Source organism: Equus caballus, chromosome 1 (assembly GCF_041296265.1).
Source record: "Equus caballus isolate H_3958 breed thoroughbred chromosome 1, TB-T2T, whole genome shotgun sequence".
Taxonomy (NCBI): Eukaryota; Metazoa; Chordata; class Mammalia; order Perissodactyla; family Equidae; genus Equus; species Equus caballus.
This window is the reverse complement of record NC_091684.1, coordinates 37,328,238-37,353,027: the sequence shown is the minus strand read 5'-3', so window position 1 is coordinate 37,353,027 and position 24,790 is coordinate 37,328,238. Positions and strand designations below refer to the sequence as shown.

Sequence of the window (24,790 nt, the reverse complement as noted above, 5' to 3'; positions counted from 1 at the left end):
TCAGGGCCAGTCTTCCTCGGCAAGAAGAGGAGGATTGGCAGCAGATGTTAGCTTAGGGCTAATCTTCCTCAAGAAAAAAAATTAAAAATGTGACATAGTAGTATGAGCTTTAACACATTAAAATACAAGGTCTGTTGGTTGGTCTGATAACTAATTTCAAATTAGCAGTGAGCTCAATGTTATTTTAGGATCTGTACAGCTGTAAAGTAATATGAAAATTTCTGGTCGCTGCACTAAGTTCTAATTGCTGTACTGCTAATATTACTATGGTTTGCTTACGTTCATCATTGAAGGAAATTTAAATTTTATTTAGAAGTTAGCAAAAGTAAAGTTGTAATTTTTTTCCCCATCCAAATTTACCAACCCCCATAAATTTTTCATGGACCCCAGATTAAGAACCTCTGCATTACAACTCTGAAAGAGATACTGTCATTAAACCTAGAATAAGTGGTGAGCAGGAATTTGAACTCAGGCAATCTGGCTCCAGAACCCAGGTTCCTTAACCAGTTAAAATATCCTGAACTTGCATAATCTTTTCCCCAAATTTGGGATCTTCATTTTACTTACTGTTTAAATTAAAAACCAAATAATTTAAAAATGTTTACATTGAGTGTTAAATGAAATTTCATTTCTGTATTGTGGTGAGTTGAGGAGACTTAAAAAGGGAAGAAATAAGGAAAATGGAAAGAAGAGTGGCTAGAGCAGAGATTCTCAAACTTTAAGTATCTTGACCACTTGAAGGACTTGTTAAAATACTATGTCAGTGGTTCCTCAAAAAATTAAAAATATAATTACCATATGAGCCAGCAATTCCCCTTCTGGGTATATACCCAAAAGAATTGAAAGCAAGGTCTTAAAGAGATATCCTTACACCCATAGCATCATTATTCGTAACAGCTAAAAACATGGAAGCAACCCATGTGTCTATCGACCAATGGATGGATAAGCAAAATGTCATATCTACATACAATGGAATATTATTCAGCCTTAAAAAGAAAGGATATTTTGCGGTATGCTACAATGTGGATGAAACTTGAGGACATTGTTAAGTGAAATAAGCCAGCCACCAAAAGACAAACACTAGATGATTCCACTTATATGAGGTATTTATAGTAGTTAAAATCATGAAGACAGAAAGTATAATACTGGTTGTCAGGGGCTGGGGGCGCAGAGAATGGGGAGTTGTTTAACAGTTATAAAGTTTCAGTTTTACAAGATAGAAGAGTTATGGGGATGGGTAGTGGCTATGGGTGCACGACAGTGTGACTGTATTTAAAACCACTGCATTATACACTTAAATTTACCATCTTAACCATTTTTATATGTATTTTACACAATAAAAAAGAAAAATAATAAACAAGAAATTAAAAATAAATAAAATTTTTAAATGTCACGTCAGGTCCCACTTGCGGAGTTTCTGATTCTGTAGGTCTGGGGTGGGACCTGAGAATTTACATTTCTAGCAAGTTCTCAGGTGATGCTTGGGCATCACGCTGAGCACTGCTTTTTGAGAGATTGGAGGATTGAAGAGAATGAGGGGATGGAGATGACCTTTTTTTTTTGAGGAAGATTAGCCCTGAGCTAACTACTGCCAGTCCTTCTCTTTTTTGCTGAGGAAGCCTGGCCCTGAGCTAACACCCGTGCCCATCTTCCTCTGCTTTATATGTGGGACGCCTACCACAGCATGGCCTGCCAAGCGGTGCCATGTCTGCACCCGGGATCTGAACTGGTGAACCCCAGGCCGCCGAGAAGTGGAACGTGCAAACTTAACTGCTGCGCCCCCGGGCCGGCCCCTGGAGATGACTTAAAGAGAAACTCTTAGTTTGATCAGAAATTTCAACCTCTTGGGTGTGAACTTTGAAAGGTTTTTTACTTTGTCCTTTGCAATGAAAAATAGCCAATTATTCTCACCTTTTAAGGGTATTCAAATTGCCATCCCATAAATTATAACATTAAAATATGTAATAACTTGAATTAAAGTAGAATTATGTTATGTTGACCTTGAAATGCAAATATTATGGCATTATCAGTAAAAAATTTTTAATTTCAAAATGTTTGGTTTTATCTTCCTTGGCTGTTTTTTACCTAAGAAATTACCTGATCTGATAGCAGAATCAAGAGCATATTTTCCCCAGTGTGAGAAATAGAACAGCTTTCAAGATTCAAAGTACTTGTAGAGGGAATTAAGTTTAGTTAAGTCTTTTCTGCTCAAGTTCCAGTCAGTAGGAAACAAAGCTGTTAACAAAAAATACTGTGTGTACTTATAAAAGCTGTTGAGAGTTTACATCATATGATTGTTCTGGGGCCATCCCTTATATCCAATTCCTCACACTCTGTATCAGTATTGTTTGGGTTGCACATGATGGGGAATCTGATCCAAACTGGTTAAGCTAAAAAAAAAAATCTATGGGTTTATATAAGTGAACCATGCAAGAGTATATTTAGCTTTGAGCACAGCTTGATCCATGTCTCAAACAAAGCCATCAGTTTTCATCTTTCAGCTTCCTCTTGGTTCTTTAGGCTCCACGTGGTAGCTCTCATGACAGCAATTGCCTCACACCCTCATTTAGCCTTATGCTTCCCTGCCTTTTAAGCCCTGTAGAAAAGAGAAAGTCTGTATATCAACTGTCCCAGCAAAAATTCTGAGGTTCATTCTGATACAACCAGCTTTAGGGCCCAGCCTACCAATCACTGTAATCAGGGGCGGGCAGTAGGAGGGGAGATACTCTCTTAAACCAGTCTAAAAATTACTCTTTCTGGCGCTGGGGATGGTAGAGAAATAACGGCCTAAAACCATATACATGGCTGATGGAGGGAAGAGTTTTCCATAGAAAGTATGGGATACTGTTTTTGTCCCTTAAAAAAGAGGAAAAATCAAGCTGTACCTTAAACTGCAAGTTTCTACTCTCCCCTCCATTCTAAGATCTTGAGAAACCTTAAACCCATCATTTTGAAACTCCTGTTTTCTCCTCCTTAAATGGAGGGAGGTGGGAAATTGGGGAATAAATAGCTGAAATAGATTGCATCAAGGAGAGAGTATGGTATGGGGAAGCACAGAGGGAAAGCATAATTTTAAGACCTTCTCAGGTGATGTTCCTGATTAGTCTATCAGAATTTTTTTTTTAAATGAGGAAAGAAAGGATTTGTATACATATTTCATTTCCTACCCTCCTTTTTTCCAGCCCCGAAGACTAATAACTGTCTTATAGGCTGTTTGCCTAAGAACATGTAACCATTTTTTGTATACTTTAAGCTAATTTCCCATGTGCCTGGCCCTTATTTCTTGGACTAATGTTCTTTCCATATTAGGTAGATTAAACTCATATACCTAGTAAGGTAGTAAATCAGTTAATAAATTCTTTAGAACTTAACATTTTCTGTACTGTTATTTATATTAAAAATATTTAGTCATCAAAAGCAATTGTTTCTAACTTAAAAAATCCAGTAATTATCTTTTTCATACACTTTGCTTTCTCTAATCTCTTTGCTTTTTTTTAACCTGCCATTTTTTTACACCAGCAGTTCTCAAACTTTAGTTTTCTCAACTTGAGATCAAGCAGATCTCAAACCTGGGATCGCCTTGAGAGCTTGTTAAAACACAAGATTTCTAGGTCCTTCTCCTCCAGAGTTTTTGATTCACTAAGTCTGGGGTGGAACCAGAGAATTTACTAGGTTCCCATGTGATCCTGAAGCTACTGGTCCAGGGAGCTTTGTTCTGAGAATCTCTGTAATAAAATCACTTGTCCCTACCTCTGCTGATTTCTACTATCGCTGCTCCCTGAAGCCTTCTCTGGTCTATCCAAATTGATCCTTTGTTCATTCTTCTTAAAATGGATGTACCTATGGTAATTTCACTGGAACCTTAAAACAAATCTCTTCTATCTACTGGACGTAGCCCCGATTAAATTATAGCGTCTTCCAGATGGATACAGTCTTCCATTTATTTTGTTTGTGCTACTACATGGAACCAGTAATGCTCAGTAAATGTTGCTGGCAATTTCTATAATTTTCAGTTGCTTGCTTGATTTGTATTATTATTAAAATAGTTAGAAATTTCCATTTCATATTTCTTTGTACCTAAACTATAATTTTTAGATGAAGTAATTTGGTGGTGTTATTAGAAGTTTACATATTGTGAGCAATACCATTTGATCTCAAATGACCATCAACAGATTTACTGCTTAACAACTGGAATAAATACAGAATGGATGTGGTAAATTGGTAGATTCTAAAAATCAGGCAAATTTTTTGAGAATATTGATAACAATAAGTTTTCTTAATATCTCCTCTGCAAGATAATTTCAGCTAATCTCTAATGAGCATTAGCTTCAAAATCCAAATTTGTAAGCCGTGTATTATCACTATGAATCAAACAAGAAAAACAAGGTTATTTGTATTAACACTTCTAATTAGACTTAACTCCTAATAAGTTTCCACTGTATTTCATTGTTCAACTATCTTATCTACCATAGTTGTGAAATTAGAAAAAGTCTGAAAGTGCCTGCTTTAAATGTCAGTTGAGTACCTTCCAAAAAGTGAAACTGTAAAAGTATTTAGGGGTGAAGTATACTGATAACTGCAACTTTGAAATGCATCAAAAAATAAGAGGATTGATGAATGAATATATGGTGATGCACATATATAGCAAAATAAGAATTGTAGAGTCTAGATGTTGGGAATATGGGTATTCACTGAACAGTTTTTAAACATTTTTTGAGAGAAATTTTTCATGATAAAACATTGGGAATAAATGAACTTACATTTATCTAGAATTTATGAGGAATATAGCTATATAAGTATTCCCTTTAGATCAGAATATGAAATTGCCATTTATGTAGGTCCAAAACAGACCAAAACAGAAAAATATATGCAATTTCATTTGGCTCAACCTAGTATTAAGGCTGTTCGGAGTAGATATATTTTTACATTTTATTTTTTTCCTGATGACTGAGATTGGCTTAATTTAAAATTTGATTCACCTTAATACTAATTAATTGTGCTTGTCTAGCTGTACTTAGCTGCATATGTGTTCCATTGTTGAAATGAAAAACTTACAAGAACTTAGAAAGTTTCCAGATACTGCCTATATTTTTTTTACCAAAATAGTGCATCTCATTTCCCAGAGATATATAAATATATTTACAAAAGCACCTCAGTTGTAGGGAAAATGTATACTAATACCTCAATTAACCGATCTATTTGCTCTATACTTGGCAATTGAAATTTTATGCAAAAATTCTAGGTTAAAACCCAGTCAAACCACAGATAGTGGTGATGGTTGCACAACAATGTGAATGTACTTAATGCTACTGAATTATACTCTTAAAAAATGGTTAAAGTAATAAATTTTATGTTATGTATATTTTACCACAATAAAATTTTTAAAAAGAAGAAGGAGGAGGAGGTGGCATTTTTAGGTAATCATAAGACAGTGGGCCCAGACAGCTTGGCTGAGGTGGGTCACAGGGTCAGCATGCTAAACAAACACTACCTACCTCCCATTTTTACCTAGGTTGTATGAAACATGACTGAATTTGAAAGCTGAGTGAGATCACAATTTTGGATATTGTTGCCATGGATTCAGTTCAGTTTTTTTCCCTGTTCTAACTTAAAAATTTTAATTGGATCACACAAGTAAAATTCTTGTTGTTCTACAAGGACTGGGAAAGCGCCCCCCTCCCGCCTCGGGGGCCCCCCCCCGCACCCACCCATAGTAGCTGACTGTATAGTCTTTCTCACTGAGCATAGTTAAGCTAGTAGTTCTGACAGAAGGCACTTATCTAATTAAAAGGAAAATGCACAATAGATAACAAGCTTTAATTAGCAGTTGTTTCCAATTGTACAAACTGTAATGGGGGGAGGAATGAATGGTCTCATTGAATCAAATTGTATTTGCTTTAATGGAAATAGATGTCAAAACTTATGTTAATTGGGAGAAAAAAATAAGGAACTGCAACCTAATTCCACAAGAATTAGACTTCATGAAGTACTTTTAAAAGCAAAATGGGAAGATGTTTTAAAATTAACCATCTCGTTAGGATTTTGAGTTTTGTTAATATAAGCATCCCAGACTTGAGACTTTTAGATTTGAAATATAATAAATGTAATTTAATTCCCCAGAAAAGGGAAAACCAGTCATACCTATAACGGAAACAAGTAGGCCCAAATTTTTCATATCTCTATCCTAAAACAGTTTATCCTAATGTCTTCTTCCCTTTGTGCTCTTTTTTTAGAAAAATTTAATAATCTTTCTTCTTATAGTTATGCTTTGCCAGGAACAGAAACGGGTGTGTTTTTTCCCTTAGTTGAAAATTGAATGGGACCGTATGTGAAATCACTTGTGTAGTACTTGAGTTTTCCAAATTCAAGAGGTTAAGAAGTTAGTGTTATTGAAATGGAGAATATACTGAATTTCACACATTCCTGTGCTAACCACTCCTCAAAGAATTCTTGGGTCTTATAAAACAAAAGCAGCTTGAAGCTTGTCTCTTGAGACTCTGGTTCATTAGAGAAGGTGAAGAATTGCTAGAAAGATGGAGGAAATGACATAAAAACAAAATTCAGAGAATAAGATTCCACAGAAGAATACAAGGAAAAACAGAAAAAGAAGAAACTACTGTACTGGAAATGTATTAGTTGTTTTGTCTCCTCAATCTTTTAGTGTAGAATAGAGGTTCTATAATTATTCATACTAGGCTCATCCATTAAGTGAGGGCCACAGTGGAGCCAAGGGTGAGGTCTTAAAGATAATATCATTATTTTCTTTTTTAATTTACAGAAGTTGCTGGGTGTGTTTTGCCACTGATGAAGATGATAGAACAGCTGAATGGGTGAGACCATGCAGGTGCAGAGGATCTACAAAATGGGTTCACCAGGCTTGTCTGCAGCGCTGGGTGGATGAAAAGCAAAGAGGAAACAGTACAGCCAGAGTGGCGTGTCCTCAATGCAATGCTGAATACTTAATAGTTTTTCCAAAGTTGGGTAAGAAGATCCTTAAAAACAGCACAGATGTATGTGATGTTATTGTATATAATCCTATGATCTCAGGTTTATTTTAAAGTGACCCATCTCTTTGCTTTTTGTGAATTTCTCTGTTCCCTTTCTGTTGTTTCCTCTAAATGTCTGACATTTTTTTGTTTTGCTAATAGTTTATATTATCCTTAATATATCCCCAAATCCATCCATTTGTCTGTGTATTAAATGTGTTTTTATTTGGTTGAGTGGATAAAGAACTTGGACGTCTAACTGTGGATAAAATCAAATAACAAAGCTATAATAAAAAGCTGACTAAAGAGCCTCATCCTCTGGAGACCATTGGTGTAGAAGAAAGAAAATAGTAGTATGTACTTCCTAATACTTAGCCTTAATTCTTCTATTAAGGAATAAAAGTAGGAAAATTAAAGATTGAATAAAAGTCATCATTAAGCTCATCTTTGGAATCCCATTTATGTGGTTGTCTTTCATGAAAACTGCTTTCCTTTTTTTGCAAATTGGCAGGCAAGGAATAACAAAGGTCTTTGAGAATGGGACTAGCATTGAAAAAAGTACAGCAGACTATTTAAAGGAGGCTGTAACTAAGGGTGATATTTAGTTAGCATGTTCCATTACAGCCATGTGATTATGAACTGGTGTCGTTCTCTTTGGTGTTTATGCCGTGCCAGTTGTTAAACATCTTTACTATCCCCATTGGCTGTAATCAAGAGATGTATAAAGGCAGTTTGAGTTCTGGAAAGGTTAGAAGGAAAGGATGACTTTCGTGACAGGGCAGAGTAGTGTTCAAGGAGACATTGGAATTAATTATTAGATATGTTTTTTTCTGGGTGTTATATATTGAAATCAGACTCATTTTTCTTTCAGTGAGGCAACATAAATGCAGATAATGAATTGCTTTTCTAATGCGAGAAGAGTAATAATAAGGGCAAACAAAATTTCCATGGTTGTCTCTATTTCTTTATCATGATGCGTACAAAGAAATGATAGCTTCCTATGAAGGGAAAGTAGTGTAGTAGAGAAAGTAGTGTTTGTCATTTAGAATTTGTGGATCACATGATGGGTCCTCATGCATACCACTGATTTTAGATAAACACAAAACAGTAATCCAGAATTTTTTTGTTATAATATCAAAACAGTATTAAAATAATTTAAACATCAGGAGAAGTGATTATTTTGCTGCAATCTTTCACCACAATGATATCTGGCTTACTAAAGTCAAAGTTAAGTTTTCGTATTTAACTGTTTCTTTTCCTACTCTTTAGTTCTATTAAGTAAGATAACCCCACTTTTCAACTACAGGTTGTTGGGAATAGCAGCAGATATAGGATGATTCTTTTAGATGTTTTAGATATTTAGATGGATGGATACAGTAATTATTGCAAGAATTCTCATTGAAAACTACATACAGTGTTCAGTGAGGCGCTCAGTTGACAAATATATGGCACTCAACAGTTGAATATTTCAGTTTGGAAGATGGCAGTGGGTAAATCTGTTGTTTTGGTTGTATTCAAGTCTAGGAAATATGTTTTTAGGTCTAGAGTGGTAATTGTGATTTTTAAGTATACCTAATAATAAGACATTGATTTCTTTCTACAGCAAGGAAAGAAAATGGCTAGATGTTGGAAAAGTCAAACTCTTTGGTTAACCCATTTGTATCATAATTTGGTCTTCGTATTTTATCCTTAAGGATTGTTACTTACTTCACCCTCAAATGACAGGTTCAAGTTATTCAATATACTGTATGTCATAGAGACCTGCCACTTGAGTAAGCCACAGATAATCGTAGAAATTTTTTACTGACCTTGTTGGTGTTAGGGAAAAAAAATTATATCCTCCATTTGAATAGTTTTTGTTAGCATCTTAATTCCTGACAAAATAGAAAAGCAGAGTCTTGTATTTGCTTCTTCTTTCTTGACATAACATGCTGAAGATACCTGCAGAGGGGCTGTAGTTTGAGTGATATTTGTAATTTTCCATTTAGTTTTAACACTGACTCAAGAATAGCAGGCTTATTGTCAAATGCCAGCTGTTGTCTGTAAATGAAACCATGCATGAATTGGCTTTCAGGTGCCATACACTTCCTTGCTACACACATGGCTAGTGCTCTTGGCCATACTGATTCCAATATACCTTTTCAAGTCAAGGTTCAAACATAATTGTGGGTTAAAAGAAAATCACTTCTCTATAGTATGTGTTCATTGATAATCAGAATTAAAAGTTGCCTATACTTCTTGATTTACATATTATGTATGTGCCAAGAGTTGATTCGTATTCTGAACTCTAATGGTTTCATGCAGCCATAAAACAAAATATTTGAGCAAACGTCTGTGATAGTAATTGTTCTTCCTTACTGTATACCACACATACAATGTTCAGTAGTGTCATCTGATGATAAAATTTTGCCCAGTAGATTGTTTTGTTTCTCTCTGAGCATATTTGTCGTTAATTTTGCAGCTAACTGTAGTTATGCCTGTTTTTGTTAAAATAAGTTGAAGTTCCTTTGACTGCAGGTTTTAATCTTTGTTTTCAGTGACAAAATTCATCATGCAGGCTTTGATTGGTTTACTGAAGTGCTTGAAATTATATGAATGCTTCAGTGGCTTCTTGGCCCTGTTTTATAATGTTTCATCCATGTTTAATAATGTATTATAGTACAGTGGGAACAATGAGGTCTCCCAGTGCAAACTAATCACTCCGAATTCACTGATCACAGCCTATTCTAAGATCACGCTATCTTCTCTCTGAGATCATACTCTTTTTACTCTAAGATATCCTATTTATCATTTATGACATTCTGAGTTGTGTTTTTATCACTCTTCAGTGAACACTTTTGAGGCATTGATTCATTTTCCAAAATTTGGGATTTAACACATTATGATAGTAACAACAATAAAATATGTATTTAAGCAATGTAAACAACTCACATGATGTGAGTTTGTTAGCTGAAACAAGCAGTCCCCTCTTGACTATCCTTGTAGAGCATATATGACCCTTGAAACATAACAATTAAAAACCTAAAAGAATTTCCTTGAAAGTCATCATTAATCTTACTTTTCAAATTTGTGAAATGTTTGTAATCAAAACTTTTATCATTTTTTCATCATATTGTCTGTATAGTTAATAGATTGCCAGGGACCACCATTGGTCCCCACATGGCACTGGAGAAACACTGACTAGAAGAAGGAATAAAAGACAAGAGAAAAGATGCAAACGAGCCGGCCCTATGGCCAAGTGGTTAAGTTCGTGTGCTCTGCTTCGGTGGCCCAGGGTTTCGCCGGTTCGGATCCTGGGCACGGACATGGCACTGCTCATCAGGCCATGCTGAGGCAGCGTCCCACATGCCACAACTAGAAGGACCCACAACTAAAATATCCAACAATGTACTGGGGGGATTTGGGAGAAAAAGCAAAAAAAAAAAGATTGGCAACAGTTGTTAGCGCAGGTGCCAATCTTCAAAAAAAAAAAAAAAAAGATGCAGAGAAGGAGAGGTGATGGTTAACATTCTATAGGATGATCTCTCTGTAGCAGGTATTAAAAAAACATTTTCATATGGATTTAGCCTGTGGCTGGCTGGCTAGCGGGCCAGGTCTACATCTTTTCTGTTAGTAGTGGTCAGAATGGAGGGGTGGCAGCAAGTGTATATTGTTGATTCTTGGTAGGAAATATATTGTGCTAAGTTATGAAAAACTTAAGAGGACTCATCGGACTTTCATTCCTTTCACTATTTGCTACCCATCCTAGGGTTTGCTTTCTTCTTTCTTCTAGTGAGTTGGGCCAATTGTATATATGCTGCTACTTAAAAACTACTGAAATTGTGGTCTGAGGACCAATTGACATTGGTATCATCTAAGAGCCGTTAGGAATGAAGAACCTCAGCCCCTTCTCCCACCCACCCCTAGTTTTTAATTAATCTGCATTTTCATGAGATTATTAGTTAATTTCTGTGCACATTAAATTTAAGAAACATTGCTTTAAAACATAAAGGGAATACCAGCTGAGGATAGTTTGATTGATCAAAGAACATGCTTTATGTCTGTCCTTTTAAATGTGTTAAGGCTTGTTTTATGGCCTAACATGGCTTATGCTGGTGAATGTTCCATGTACACTTGAGAAGAATGTGTTCTGTTGTTAGGTGGAGTGTTCTACAAATATCTAGTTGGCTCATAGTATTCTCAAGTCTTCTATTTCCTTGTTGATCTTTTACCTATCCTTCATTGAAAGTGGGATATTGAAGTCTTCAAATACTATTGAATTTTCTATTTCTCCAGTTCTGTCCATTTTTGCTTCACTTATTTTGGGCTCTGTTGTTAGGTCCATATATGCATTTTCCTGATGGATTGTCCCTTTTACCATTATAAAATGTCTTTCTTGGGGCTGTCCCTGTGGCCAAGTGGTTAAGTTCACGTGCTCTGCTTCAGTGGCCCAGGGTTTTGCTGGTTCAGATCCTGGGCGCTGACATGGCACCACTCATCAAGCCATGCTGAGGTGGCACCCCACGTGCCACAACTAGAAGGACCCACAACTAAAAACATACAACTGTGTACCAGAGGGCTTTGAGGAGGAAAAGGAAAATTTTTAAAATCTTAAAAAAAAGTAGTCTTTGTTTCTCGTAACAATTTTTGTCTTAAAGCTGATTTTACCTGATATTATTGTAGCCACTTCCACTCTTTTATGTCTTGATAGATTAGTAGTAAATTCTTAGATTACTTTCAAGTTGTTTTTATTACAGTTTTGTTCTTATTTCTTTATTTTATTGTTCTAAACTAAACATTAATTCAAACTTCCGTATAGAGTTGAAGGTAACTAACAATCACTCTCAAAGAGTGGTTGTCAAATGTTAAGTGGAGTGTAAAGCTTAGAAGGGAAAGATATTCACCAGGGATGATGAAGGATGATTCCTGGGAGAAACCTTTCCCAAAGAATCTAGCAAATAAAAGTAATAGTTGTTACAGTTTTATTTTATTTTATAGTATTATTTCATTAATAATATTAACAGTGATATCAATAGCTGTCATTTGCTAACAGGCCCCTACTATTTGCCAGACACTATATTGGTCACTTTGACTGTATTATTTTATTTATGCCTCTCAAAAGCTCTGTACAGTAGATATTGTCCTTATTTTACAGATAAGGAAACAGACTCAGCAAATTTATTTAATGGAAGGCCATAGGCTTCTAAGAAGTGAAGGAGCCAGGATTTTAAATTGCTGAATTTCTTGTCACTGTCACTCAGTGAGTCAGCTACCAGGCTACCTATGAATAGTAAATAGTTTCATGTACCATAAGAACTAATAGGGATAATGTGAATTTGAATTTATTTGAGATACTGTTAATAAATTACATGTATGATGTATAAATAAATATATGATGTATAAATAAATATTTTCTATGATTTCACGCTCTTGGAATCAAAGGAGAAACATGGCCCAGGAAATATGGCTAGGTGCTTGTACTAGCAAATGGTCTATTCTCTTTTTTTCTTTGTCTCAATATTTGCCCTGCTGGGAATGGAAAGGAATAGCAAATATAGGAAAGAAAAGATGCAGCAACTACAATATCTCATAGGCAGTATTTTCTTTTAACTCTTCTAGACGTTTAAGTTTACTTTATGTATTTTCCCTCCAGATTATACATTCACGTGGATTGAAATTCAAAGATACTAAACACAGTAGGGTATTCAATGAAAAGTCTTTTTACCATGTCTGCCAGCCATGATGCCAAGTAAGTTACTTACTTAGAGGCCACCATTGTTAGAAGCCTCTGATGTTTCATTCCAGAGTGTTCCTCTTTTTCTTCACTTTCTTTTCCCTCTTCTTCCCTCCCTCCTCCTCTACATTCTCTCTCTCTCTCTCTCTTTGCAAATAGTAGGGTAGAGTTAAGGGAACAAACAAGGGACAGGGAAATACCCAGAGATTGGCAACTATGGAAAATCATTTCCACTCCTAGGCCTGAAAATACAAGGAAGGGAGCTGTTAAAAGAACTTGACAAGAGCTGTAGCAGAGGAAGAGGGGCTGTTTAACAGGACCTATGGTCTCAGAGAGAGAAATGCAAGCTTCCTCCACTGAAGGAGTCAGGGAAAAAATTCCCTTAACACTTTTTCTACCCTCTGGTTTTCTAGCCATTCCACTCATTATTTGAACACATCAGAAGCTAGAGTGCAAGGTTGCCTGAAAGATGCAGTTTGTTTGGTCGGCCTCCTAATGCACAAAGCAGAGTGGAAAAACATGAAGAGTAAACTTGGAGAGGCAAACAGAATATTGAGCACAATTAGGTTATGTGTCAATATGTTCAAGACTATTATACTATATATCCTGTTGTACTTGTTTTTTTTTTTCTAACAATATATGGTAGATACTGTTTTATATTAGTTCACAAAGAGGTTTTTTTTCTTTACAGTTACATAGTATTCTATTACATAGATGTATGGCTGTTTATATAACCATTCTTCCATCGATGGACATATAGGCTGTTTCTAATCTTTTACTGCTACACACAGTGTTGTCATAAATAACTGTGCAAAATAACTTTATGCACATCTGCAAATTTATCTGTAAGATAAATGACTAGAGTGGAATTGCTGGAGGTCAAAGGGTATGTACATTTTTAACATTAATAGATATCATCAAATTGGCTTCTGTAGAGATTATACCTATTTAATCTTCCCAACAGTGTACTGGAGTGCCTGCTTTTCCATTGTCTTTACCAACATGCTGCTATATACAGAACTAATTATATCTGCTACCTTAGCGTTGATCAAAGCTCAGCAGAATGTTCACTCAGGTATTTTTTCTCTTTTATTATGAAATATTTCATTTGTTGAAAAGGAGTGTAACTACATATGAGAAATAAAGACTAATAAACTGTCACCCATTTACCTACCCTTCAGGTTTAGAAATAAAATATCCTGGTGAGTTCAACTTTTTATCATTAAGGAATGACTGTTTTATCCATAATAATATTTTGTCTTAAATTTGTATATAATATAGACATGATAATATAGAATAGACATAATAATATAGTTATACTAGCTTTTTAAAAATTGTTTTATTTTAGAACAATTTTTGATTTACTGAAAAATCGCAAAGATAATACAGAGAGTTCCCATGTATCCCACATCCAGTTTCCTCTGTTATTAACATCTTATTTTAGTATGGTACATTTGTTATAATTAATGAAAAAAATTGATACATTTTTATTATCTTAAGTCTATACTTATTTAGATTTCCTTAATTTTTACTTAATGTCTTCATTCTGTTCCAGGATCCTATCCAAGATTTCACATTACATTCAGTCATCTCTCCTTAGGCTCCTCTTGGCTGTAACAGTTCTCAGACTTTCCTTGTTTTTGCTGACTTGACAGTTTTGAGATGTACTGGTCAGATGTTTTACAGAGTGCCCCTCAATTGGGAGTTGTCTGGTGTTTTTTCCATTATCTGTTGGGTTATGAGTTTTGGGGAGCAAGACCATGGTGGTGAAGTGCCATTTTCATCACTCACATCAAAGGCACATACTATCAACATCACTTATCACTGGTGATACTGCCCTTGATCCTCTGGCTAAAGTAGTGTTGTCAGCTTTCTCCGCTGTAAGGTTACTCTTTTTCCCCCTTTAATACCAGCTTTTTTTTAATGTTCTTGTGGCATTTGCCCTATTTATCTTTTCTCGCCCTTTTATTTTCTTTTCTTCTGAATTCTTTGTTACATTTATTGTGATACTGATATAGTTGGGTTTTTACTGTCAAATTTTGTGCCTTCTGTTTGTCTTGCCTTGCCCCTTTTTTCCCCTTTTCTTGACCATCTTCTGGATTGAAGTATTTTTTCCTCTGATACTGTATTTTCTCATATACTAGTTTTTAAGCTTTATACTTTCCCTATTTAGGTGGCTATCCTTGAAAAGTCTTAGCTTTTATCTCTTCAAATATTGCTTCTCCCACATTTTCCCCATTCTCACCTTTAGAACTCTAGTTAGAATTATGTTTGACATTTTCGTTTTATTTTTCATGTCTCTTAACTTCTTTTTTATGTTTTTCAATTTTTTGGTCTCTATGCTGCAGCATTGTAATTTCTTCTTAACTGTTAGCCAGTTTGCAAATTCTGTCTTCAGCAGTGTCTAATCTTGCAGGGATTTTTTTTCTGTAAGTTCTAGTTGTTTCTTAAATGTGCCTGGTCATTTTTAATAGTCTCTTGCTTCTTGTTCATTTATAAGTTATCCTGTATTTTATTACATAGTTCTTATAATCAGATTGATAATTGCATTATCTAAAGCCTTTGGTAGCCTCAACCTGTTGTTTTTCTTCCAGCTCTTGTTCATGATACTTTATTTCTCTTGAGTGTGGGAATTGTGTTCATATCTATAGGCTGTGGAATCTTGAAGGTGAAGGAATGCCAGAAAGGATTTGTACTTGCTGTTCATAGATAACCCAAGAGATGCCACAAATCTGGGATTGCTTTAACCTCTGGGCTTGGGAGTTCTCCTGTGGCACAGACAGATTTCTAACCTGAAATCAGCATGCCAGTTAACTGTGGTTACAGATTCTTAGAGGAAACTATCCTCTTCATCATACTTTTCTTCTTGAAGATGACGGTTTTCTTTGTTGTCATGTGGATTTTTTTTCTAGCTTACCCTTTCAGGGCTTATATAACCCTTTTGAGGGTCTCAGCATCAGTTCTCCAGCTTTGTATGGACCCAAAACCTCGTATGACTTATAAAACCCAGTATTTTAGCTTTTCCCCTTGTAATTTTTTTCACTGAAGAAAAAGATCATTTGTCATTATAGAATTTCCCATTTTCTAGATTTTGTTATTACTCACACCCCAAGAATACTTGGGCAATATGTTGCTCTGTCCTCTGCATTTCTTTTATAAATTGGTGGTTAGATCTCATCAGTGAGTTATGCATGATTTTTTTTTGGCAAGAATTTTTCATAGATGGTTCTGTGTACTTATAAATCACAACATGAGGCACATAATGTGTCACTGTCTTTCAAAGAAGAGACTTTACAGCTGACACCTCAGAACTGCAAAGGATCATAAGAGACAAATTGGATAAGCTAGAAGTAAAGGATAAATTCCGAGAAACATACAACCTACCAAGACTGAGTCATGACAAAATGGAAAATGTGAACAGAACAATAATAAATAAAGAGATCATAAACCTTCGAACAAAGGAAAGCCCAGGACCCAGTGGTTTCACTGGTGAATTCTACTGAACATTTAAGGTAGAATTAATGGCAGTCCTTCTTAAACTCTTCCAAAAAATTGAAGAGGAGAAAACACTCCCAAACTCATTTTATGAGGCCAGCATTACCCTGATACCAAAACTGGATGATGACACTACAAGAAAAGAAAACTATGGGCCAATATCCCTGATGAATATAGATGCAAAAATTCTGAACAAAATACTAGCAAACCAAATTCAGCAGCACGCTAAAAGGATCATACACTACAGTCAAGTGGAATTTATTCTTGGCGTGCAAGGATGGCTCAACATCTGCAAATCAATCAATGTGTTGACACCACATTAATAGATTGAAAGATAAAAGTTGTATCTCAATAGATGCAGAAAAAAAATCATTTGACAGAATTCAACATCTTTTCTTGATAAAACTGTCAACAAATTGGGTATGGAAGGAATACACTTCAACAAAATAAAGGCCATATATGACAAACTCACAGCTAACATCATACTCAACAGTGAAAGATTAAAAGCTTTCTCATTAGGATCAAGAATAAGACAAGGGCATCCACTCTCACCACTCCTGGTTAACATAGTACTGGAAGTTCTAGCCAGAGCAGTTAGGCAAGAAAAAGAAATAAAAGGCATCCAAATTGGGAAAAAAGAAGTAAAATTGTCTTTGTTTGCAGATGATATGATCTTATATATAGAAAATCCTAAAGACTCCATCAAAAAACTGTTAAAACTAGGGGCCGGCCCAGTGGTGCAGTGGTTAAGTTCACATATTGTACTTCGGCGGCCAAGGGTTCACCAGTTCAGATCCCTGGTGCAGACCTACGCACCACTTGTCAAGCCCTGCTGTGGCAGGCATCCCACATATAAAGTAGAAGAAGATGGACATGGATGTTAGCTCAGGGCTGACCTTCCTCAGCAAAAAGAGGAGGATTGGCAGCAGATGTTAGCTCAGGGCTAATCTTCCTCAAAAAAAAAAAAAACTGTTAAAACTAATAAATGAATTCAGTAAAGTTACAGGATACAAAATCATTGTATAAAAATCAGTTACATTTCTATACACCAACCACAAACTATCTGAAAAAAAAATCCCAAATATAATATAAAAAATAAAACACTTAGGAATAAAACTAAAAGTTACGAGACATTGATGCACGAAAAATTGAAGGAGACACAGATAAATGGAAAGATCCCATGTTCATGAATTGAAAGAATTAATACTGTTGAAATGTTTGTACCACAGAAAACTATAGATTCAGCGCAATCCCTATCAAAATTCCAATGGCATTTTTCACAGATGTAGAAATAATAATCCTAAAATTTGATGGAACCACAAAAGACCCTGAACAACCAGAATAATCCTGAGAAAAGAACAAAGTGGAAGGCATCACATTTCCTGATTTCAAACTTTGTTATAAGGGTGTAGTAATCAAACAATGTGGTATTGGCATAAAAACTGACACAAAGACCAATAGAACAGAATCAAGATCCCAAAATAAACCCACACATATAAGTTCAACTAATATTTGACAAGGGAGCCAAGAATACTCAGTTGGGAAAGAATAGTCTCTTCAATAAATGGTGTTGGAAAAACTAGGTGTTCACATGCAAAAGAATGAAATTGGACCCCTATCTTATACCGCTCACAAAAATTAACTCAAAATACATTAAAGACTTAAATATAAAACCTCAAAGTGTAAGACTTCTAGAAGAAAACATAGAGGGAAAGCTCCTTGACATTGGTCTTAGCAATTATTTCTTTGGCTATGACACCAAAAGCGCAAGCAACAAAAGCAAAACTAAACAAGTGGGACTACATCAAACTGAAAAGCTTCTGCACATCAAAAGAAACAATCAGCAACCTGTGGAATAGGAGAAAAATATTTGCAAACTATCTAGGGGTAAATATTCAAAATGCATAAGGAATTCATACAACTCAGTAGCTTTAAAAAATCTGATTTAGAAATAGGCAAAGGACTTGAATAGACATTTTCCAAAGAAGACATACAAATGGCCAACCAGTGCATAGAAAGATGCTCAACATCACTAATCATCAGGGACATGCAAATCAAAACCACAATGAGATATCATCTCACACCTGTTAGAATGGCTGTTATCAAAAAGACACGAGACAAGTGTTGCAACACTATGGAGAAAAGGGAATCCTTGTGTACTGTTAGTGGGAATGTAAATTGGTACAGCCACTATGGAAAACAGTATGGAGATTACTTACAAAATTGAAAATAGATCTATCATATCCAGCAACCCCACTTCTGAGTAGATATCCAAAGGAAACAAAATCACTATCTTGAAGAGATCCCTATACCCCCATGTTCATTGCAGCATTATTCACAATAGCCAAGACATGAAAACAACCTAACTGTCCATTGACAGAATGGATAAAGAAAATGTATTGAGTGTGTGGGTGTGTGTGTGCGCACACACATACATACAGTGGCATATTCAGCTGTTTAAAAAAAAGGAAATCCCACCCTTTTTAACAACATGGGTGGTCTTAACGACATTATGCTAAGTGAAATAAGTCATAGAGAGAGATAAATACTGTATGTTCTCACTTACCTGTATAATCTAAAATAGTCAAACTCATAGAAATAGAATGGTGATTGCTGGAGGCTAGGGGATATTGGGAGATGTTGGTCAAAGGGTACAAACTTCCATCTAAAAGATGAATGAAGGGGCCACCCCATGGCCTAGTGGTTAAGTTCACATGCTCCACTTCCGCAGCCCACGGTTTCATGGGTTCAAATCCTCAGCATGGACCTAGTACCACCCATCAAGCTGTGCTGAGGCGGCTTCCCATATAGCAGAACTAGAAGGACCTACAACTAGACTATACAACTGTGTACTGGGGGACTTTGGGGAGAAGGAAAAAAAAAAGATTGGCAACAGCTGTTAGCTCAGGGCCAATCTTTAAAAATAATTAAATAAAGGATGAATAGGTTCTAGGGATCTGCTGTACAGTATGGTGACTATAATTAACAATACTGTGTTATATACGTGAGAGTTGAGAGTAGATCTTAAGTGTTACCACCACTCAAATGGTAATTATGTAAGGGAATTGAGGTGATAACTAACATAGTAATCATTTCTTAATATATATGTATATCAAATCATCACATTGTGCACCTTTAACTTAATATGTTATATGTCAATATCAATAAAGCTGAAAAAATGTGTAGTTGTCTTTCTTTCTTTCTTTTTAAGGATTTTATTTTTCTCCCCAAAGCCCCCTAGTACATAGTTGTGTATTTTTTTAGTTGTGGATCCTTCTAGTTGTGGCATGTGGGATGCCGCCTCAGCGTGGCTTGATGAGCTGTGCCATGTCCGCACCCAGGATTCCAACTGGCAAAACACTGGGCTGCCTGCAGCAGAGCGTGTGAACTTAACCACTCAGCCATGGGGCCAGCCCCAGTTGTCTTTCTTTTTATGATAAGACTGATCAATGGATACAGGTGTTATCACTGATGTATCCAATAAAGTTCCCTGTCAGCTTCCACCTACTGATTTTTAGCAGAGATTAATGATATTTTATTCACTGCCTGCAGATCTATTATTTCATTAAGTCGTACAGAAGAATGACATGGTAATTCTTTAGTTCTTTCTGCATTTATTAGCTTAGAATATTTATGTAAAGATGAACCCAAAAGGGATTGCTGAGTCAGAGTATAAATCGCACATAGACTTTTGCTAGATGTTGCCAGATTCCCCTCCATAGGTACTATACCTTTTGTGTGTCCACCTGCAATGGACAAGTGTGCCTCTTTGCTTGCGGCTTTGCCAACAGAATGTGTTGACTAAAATTTTAGCGAGTCTCTTAGGTAAGAAAAGCTATCTCATAGTTTAAATTTACATTTCTTTATGAGTGAAGCAGTTAAACCATTGGAAAGCAAGTAAGAATGCTGTAGATTGAAAAGGGGTACTATAAAGTAAGTATTAAATATATTTTTGCCAAATTTAAAAAACATTTTTCATGGCTTCAACTCTATGGGCATTTTGTGTTTAATATTTTCTAAGCTATCAGTTACTCTCTAAGAACAGTCTTAAGTTGTTTTCCTCTAACCACATGGCCCTTTAACATGAATTCAACCTGTTACTTTTCTGACTGCTCTCATAAAATAAATTATTGGCTTATTTCACTGCTTGAAAACCAGTGTAGACTTAAAAATTCAAGTACTTTCTTCATATTCATGAGGTTCTAATAATACTTAGACTTAGCCATTAGAGAAGTGTTTTATTTTTACTTTGTTTTATATCCAGGTTCCTATGGATGATCAAATAAATTTAGGACCGGCCCCGTGCCTCAGTGGTTAAGTTCACACACTTTGCTATGGTGGCCCAGGGTTTCGCGGGTTCAAATCCTGCACACGGACATCAAGCCACATTGAGGCGGCATCCCACATGCCACAACTGGAAGGACCCATAACTAAAAATACACGACTATGTACCGGGGGGCTTTGGTGAGAAAAAAGAAAACTAAAATCTTAAAAAAAAAATTTTAAAGCCAAAATCCTCTGCCATAGTGATCCAGTCTTTGAATACCCTCTGTTGTCAAGGTGTGTAGTTAGACATCTCATTAGGTTTTTGGGTCTCATTTATATACCCTCTTATGAGGCAGATGACTAAGATACCTTCAAACTAAGGATTTCTTGGGGCTGGCCCTGTGGCCTAGTGGTTAAGTTCAGTATGCTCCACTTCAGCAGCCCATATTCAGTTCCCAGGCATGGACCTTCACCACTCATCGGCAGCCATGCTGTGGTGGTGACCCACATACAAAATAGAGGAAGATTGGCACAGATGTTAGCTTAGGGCTAAACTTGCTCAGGAAAAAAAAATAAGAATTTCTTGTTTTTATTGCTGGGTCACTTCTGCTCTTGTTCCCAAGATATAAAAGTTTTAAGAAGATTAGTTTTAAAAAGTATCCTCAACAGTGTGAGACTTTCTGTGTGTACATGCTGTGTATAAATACAGGCAGCTGAATTATAGATCCGAAACATAATTACAGAATCTTTAAAAAAAAAAGGGTAATTACTAACAAAAGGTCTAAATTCTGTAAGTCTGATGTCTTCCTTCTGCCTCTTCATTCCTGGATTTCCTGGCTTTGTAAATTTTCCTTCTCTTCTTTGGCCCAGACCTTTAAGCAAAAAGGATCTATTTTTTATTTCTTACCTGAGAATTTCCTGAAACAGTCTTACTTTTATACCAAAGCTTTATACCATAAATTTTTCCTCAAACATCTGTCTTGGATTATACCTCCTATCCCAAAATTCTGTTATGCTTAAACTTAGTTTGCCACTTTTGAAAGAACTAATAACTGACATAACACTAATAGCTACGTAACACTAAGTACTGAAGAGCTTCGTATGCGTTATCTTAATTTTCACAAAATCTCTGAGGTATATAATGTCTTTATGGAACAGATACAGAAATTGAGGTCCAGAAATAGCAGACCCAACCTAATCCTTACCTACCTTCTTGCCTCCTAAGTAGCCTAACATGAGCTTCTCATACAAAAGGAAAAAGAAAGGAAACAGTAATGTCAGGTTGACTTTCCTCAGGGTTATGGTTACCTGAATTTTGTGATAACCCTTTGTTATTCTCTAAAAAGTAGTTTTCTTATTAATAAAAGTAATTGTATTCTCATCATGGAAAATTTGAAAAATATAGGTATGTTTAAAGAAGAAAAAAGAATGTAATAACAGTCCCTTGGTATATATGTACTATGTGTATAATTAATATTGCCGTCTGTTTGGGTTTTTGTTTTTTGTTTTTGGGGGGGTTTTTTGAGGAAGATTAGCCCCGAGCTAACATCTGCCACCAATCCTCCTCTTTCTGCTAAGGGAGACTGGCCCTGAGCTAACATCCGTGCCCATCTTCCTCTACTTTATATGTGGGACATCTTCCACAGCATGGCTTGATGAGCAGTGCCATGTCTGCACCTGGGCTCCAAACCGGCAAACCCCGGGCCACCGAAACAGAACGTGCAAACTTAACTGCTGTGCCACTGGGCTGGCCCCTTGCTGTCTGTTTTTATGTATTCATTAATGTTAATTGATGATGGTGTTTCAGCACACCTTAAAGAAATTTTTCAACTTTTTATTTTGAAATTCAAAGAATTTAATACCTTAGGCATGGTTTTCTCTAGAAAGCAGACAAATAAAACATTCTTTTCTCTAGTAAGTTTTAATGTTTCTTGATCCTTTCCAACTCAATTCTCTTTTATATGAAGCTCCACTAGATTGATACTACTTTCTCTTTCTTTGTGCTCACTTTGGATACAAAATCTTGAGGATTCCGTTCTAATTTATTCTGACTTTAGGTAATCTGTTATAAGATTAGTTTTCCTAAAATATCTTTTTTATTTTAGCATGTCTCTCACCAGGAACTTCCTTCCTACTTATTGTGTCGTGTTCTTCAAAGGTCAAGGTTTCTATCAATTAACACCCATATCAGCTTTTAAAAAAATGTATAAACCCTTTCAATATAAAGTCTTTTGCCTCTAGTTAGAAAGTGTTTTAGCATGCCTCCTTTTCAGATCAAAGACTTCAAGTCTAGGTCAAGATTCACTCATACATACATACAGCAATTTAAAACCTCTTTATATCCTTATCCCTGTGTAATCTTTACTTAAAAATTCAGAAACATGTTTCTGCATAGTTTGTACCATACTATCATACATTTATTAATTTTACCTTAAAGTTTTTCAGTTGTTTAATGTATGTTGTTTGTCCCTAACTAGATTGTAGGGCTCCTTGGAGGCAGAGGCTAGTGTGTTAAATTTTATTTACATTTATTTTAATGCATAGTAAAATGCTATGTATACAGTAGGTGCTTAATAAGTACTTAGTAGTTGACCTTATAGTCTATGGGCTTTTCTAATGACGATAAATTTAAGCTTTCCTTTGGCACAAACTATGTAATCATAAAGAGCTACTATGATGATCTTTAGTTACTATTCATGGTAATATGCTCTCTGTATACACACAGAGGAATGGTACTCATCTGCTTTGACTCTGGATCTTTTATTCTTGAGGGTTGTTTGACTTTTTGTTTTGTTTTGAGGATTTTTTGTCAGTTATTGTTAGTCTGGTTATCTAAAAAATTGGCCAAGAACGTATCCTTTCTTCTTTGCCTACAATCTAATGACTAATTTCTTGTTATTAAGCAAAGCCTGAGTTTGCAGAATGTTTGTTCTTACATAGAAATGGTAAACTCTCAGCCTGCAAGCAGAGCAATCAAAGATGAAACTTACATAAGCTTGCCTGAGGCTCTTAGATCTAGCCTCCAAAGTCTAGTATTTAAAACAGTGATGAATGCTGGAGAAAGAGTTAAAACTCTTTAGTATCTCATCAGAATTCTCACATACTTTTAACTCTTAATGGAGTTGTTGTGATATTGTTTCATGTCTTCAATAAAATCCACATTTGTTGACTTGAAACCATATAATTAATACTTTTTTTAAAAAGTCCTTTTTTCACAACAGATTGAGTCAAATATTTGTCATGGAGTGCTGCAGCTAGGTCCCATGCCATTGTATTATAATACCCTGTGGAACAGGCCAAAGTGCCTCTGTATGCTACCAGATACCATGTGCTGAGATAGCTGTAGCCTAGAGAGTCCCTGAGAGTGATGCCAATCATCATCAAAAAGCATTTTTTTAAGCACCTATCTGTACATGGTTCTATCCTAGGCACTGTACAAAACGAGTTAAACAGACATGGCCCCTGCCCCCTGGGAGTTTTCAATCTAAGATGATGCTGGCATGGACAGACATAAAGGATATTGAGACAACTGAACAAACATTGAACAAGAACATAAAGTACTAACATTATGCACAAGCAAAGGGGTAAGTGCCTTTTGTGGGATAGTATGTAAAGGAAGCCTCATGGGACACGAACAGGGTGGGGTAAAGCTATTAGTCAACCTCTATCAGGTTAGGTTAGTTTCCATTGGGAAATTGGGTTTCCTTACAGACTTAAAGTAGGGACAGAACATTTCAGAAATAGAGTGCAACAAAAAGAAGACTTCGAACAAGCAGAGTAGTTTAGAACTATATTTTTGGACTCCTTGTGGCCTCCAAAAATCTCCAATTCTGTATGGTTCTGAATCTGAAAGTGGGGTTGATGTTTTGGCTTAGCAAGTTGGCATTTGAGTTCGGTCTAGGTCAAAACTAGTTCAATGCAATGCAAAAAGCAAATTAAAAAAACTTGGAAACTTGAGTAGCTTCTGTAAGTGGTCTATTTTGCTTGTTAAATCTCTTTTATGAACCATTTGCTGCTTAACAGAAACCTTGGAGTTCATGGGAGCTGTTATCTTCTCATGAACTTCTACAAGATTATCTTGTGAAACATCTGTATATGCTCATTAAAGTACGTTCTATGTTAGAAACTTCAGCACTCTGGCAACATATAGAAATTATTTCTTAAGAATTGGTCAGAGGTGTTTTTGAGGATACCTTTCTATCTCAGAGAAAGGTCCTGGGAATTCTGGGTGTTATTCTAAGCAGTGCCAGGAGATGTTGAACAGTAAGTACTACCTGCCCTTCAGTCATTAATTTCTTATCTTCCAAGATGTGCCTTTAACACCATGCAT

General features: G+C 35.8%; 1 protein-coding gene across 3 annotated transcripts in view; it reads left to right on the top strand.

The window, feature by feature from the left end:
- MARCHF5 (membrane associated ring-CH-type finger 5) overlaps positions 1-24,790 on the top strand; it is a 51,891-nt gene that overhangs the window by 11,979 nt on the left and 15,122 nt on the right. Inside the window, exons 2-3 of one of the 3 annotated variants that reach the window (XM_014733058.3) lie at positions 6,779-6,981; positions 13,664-13,774. In XM_014733058.3, coding sequence (XP_014588544.1) covers positions 6,779-6,981; positions 13,664-13,774 — 314 coding nt within the window. Of the gene's footprint in view, positions 1-6,778; positions 6,982-12,617; positions 12,715-13,663; positions 13,775-24,790 lie in introns of those variants that run through there. The other 2 variants (XM_023642668.2, XM_001502623.6) reach the window with 2 other exon arrangements.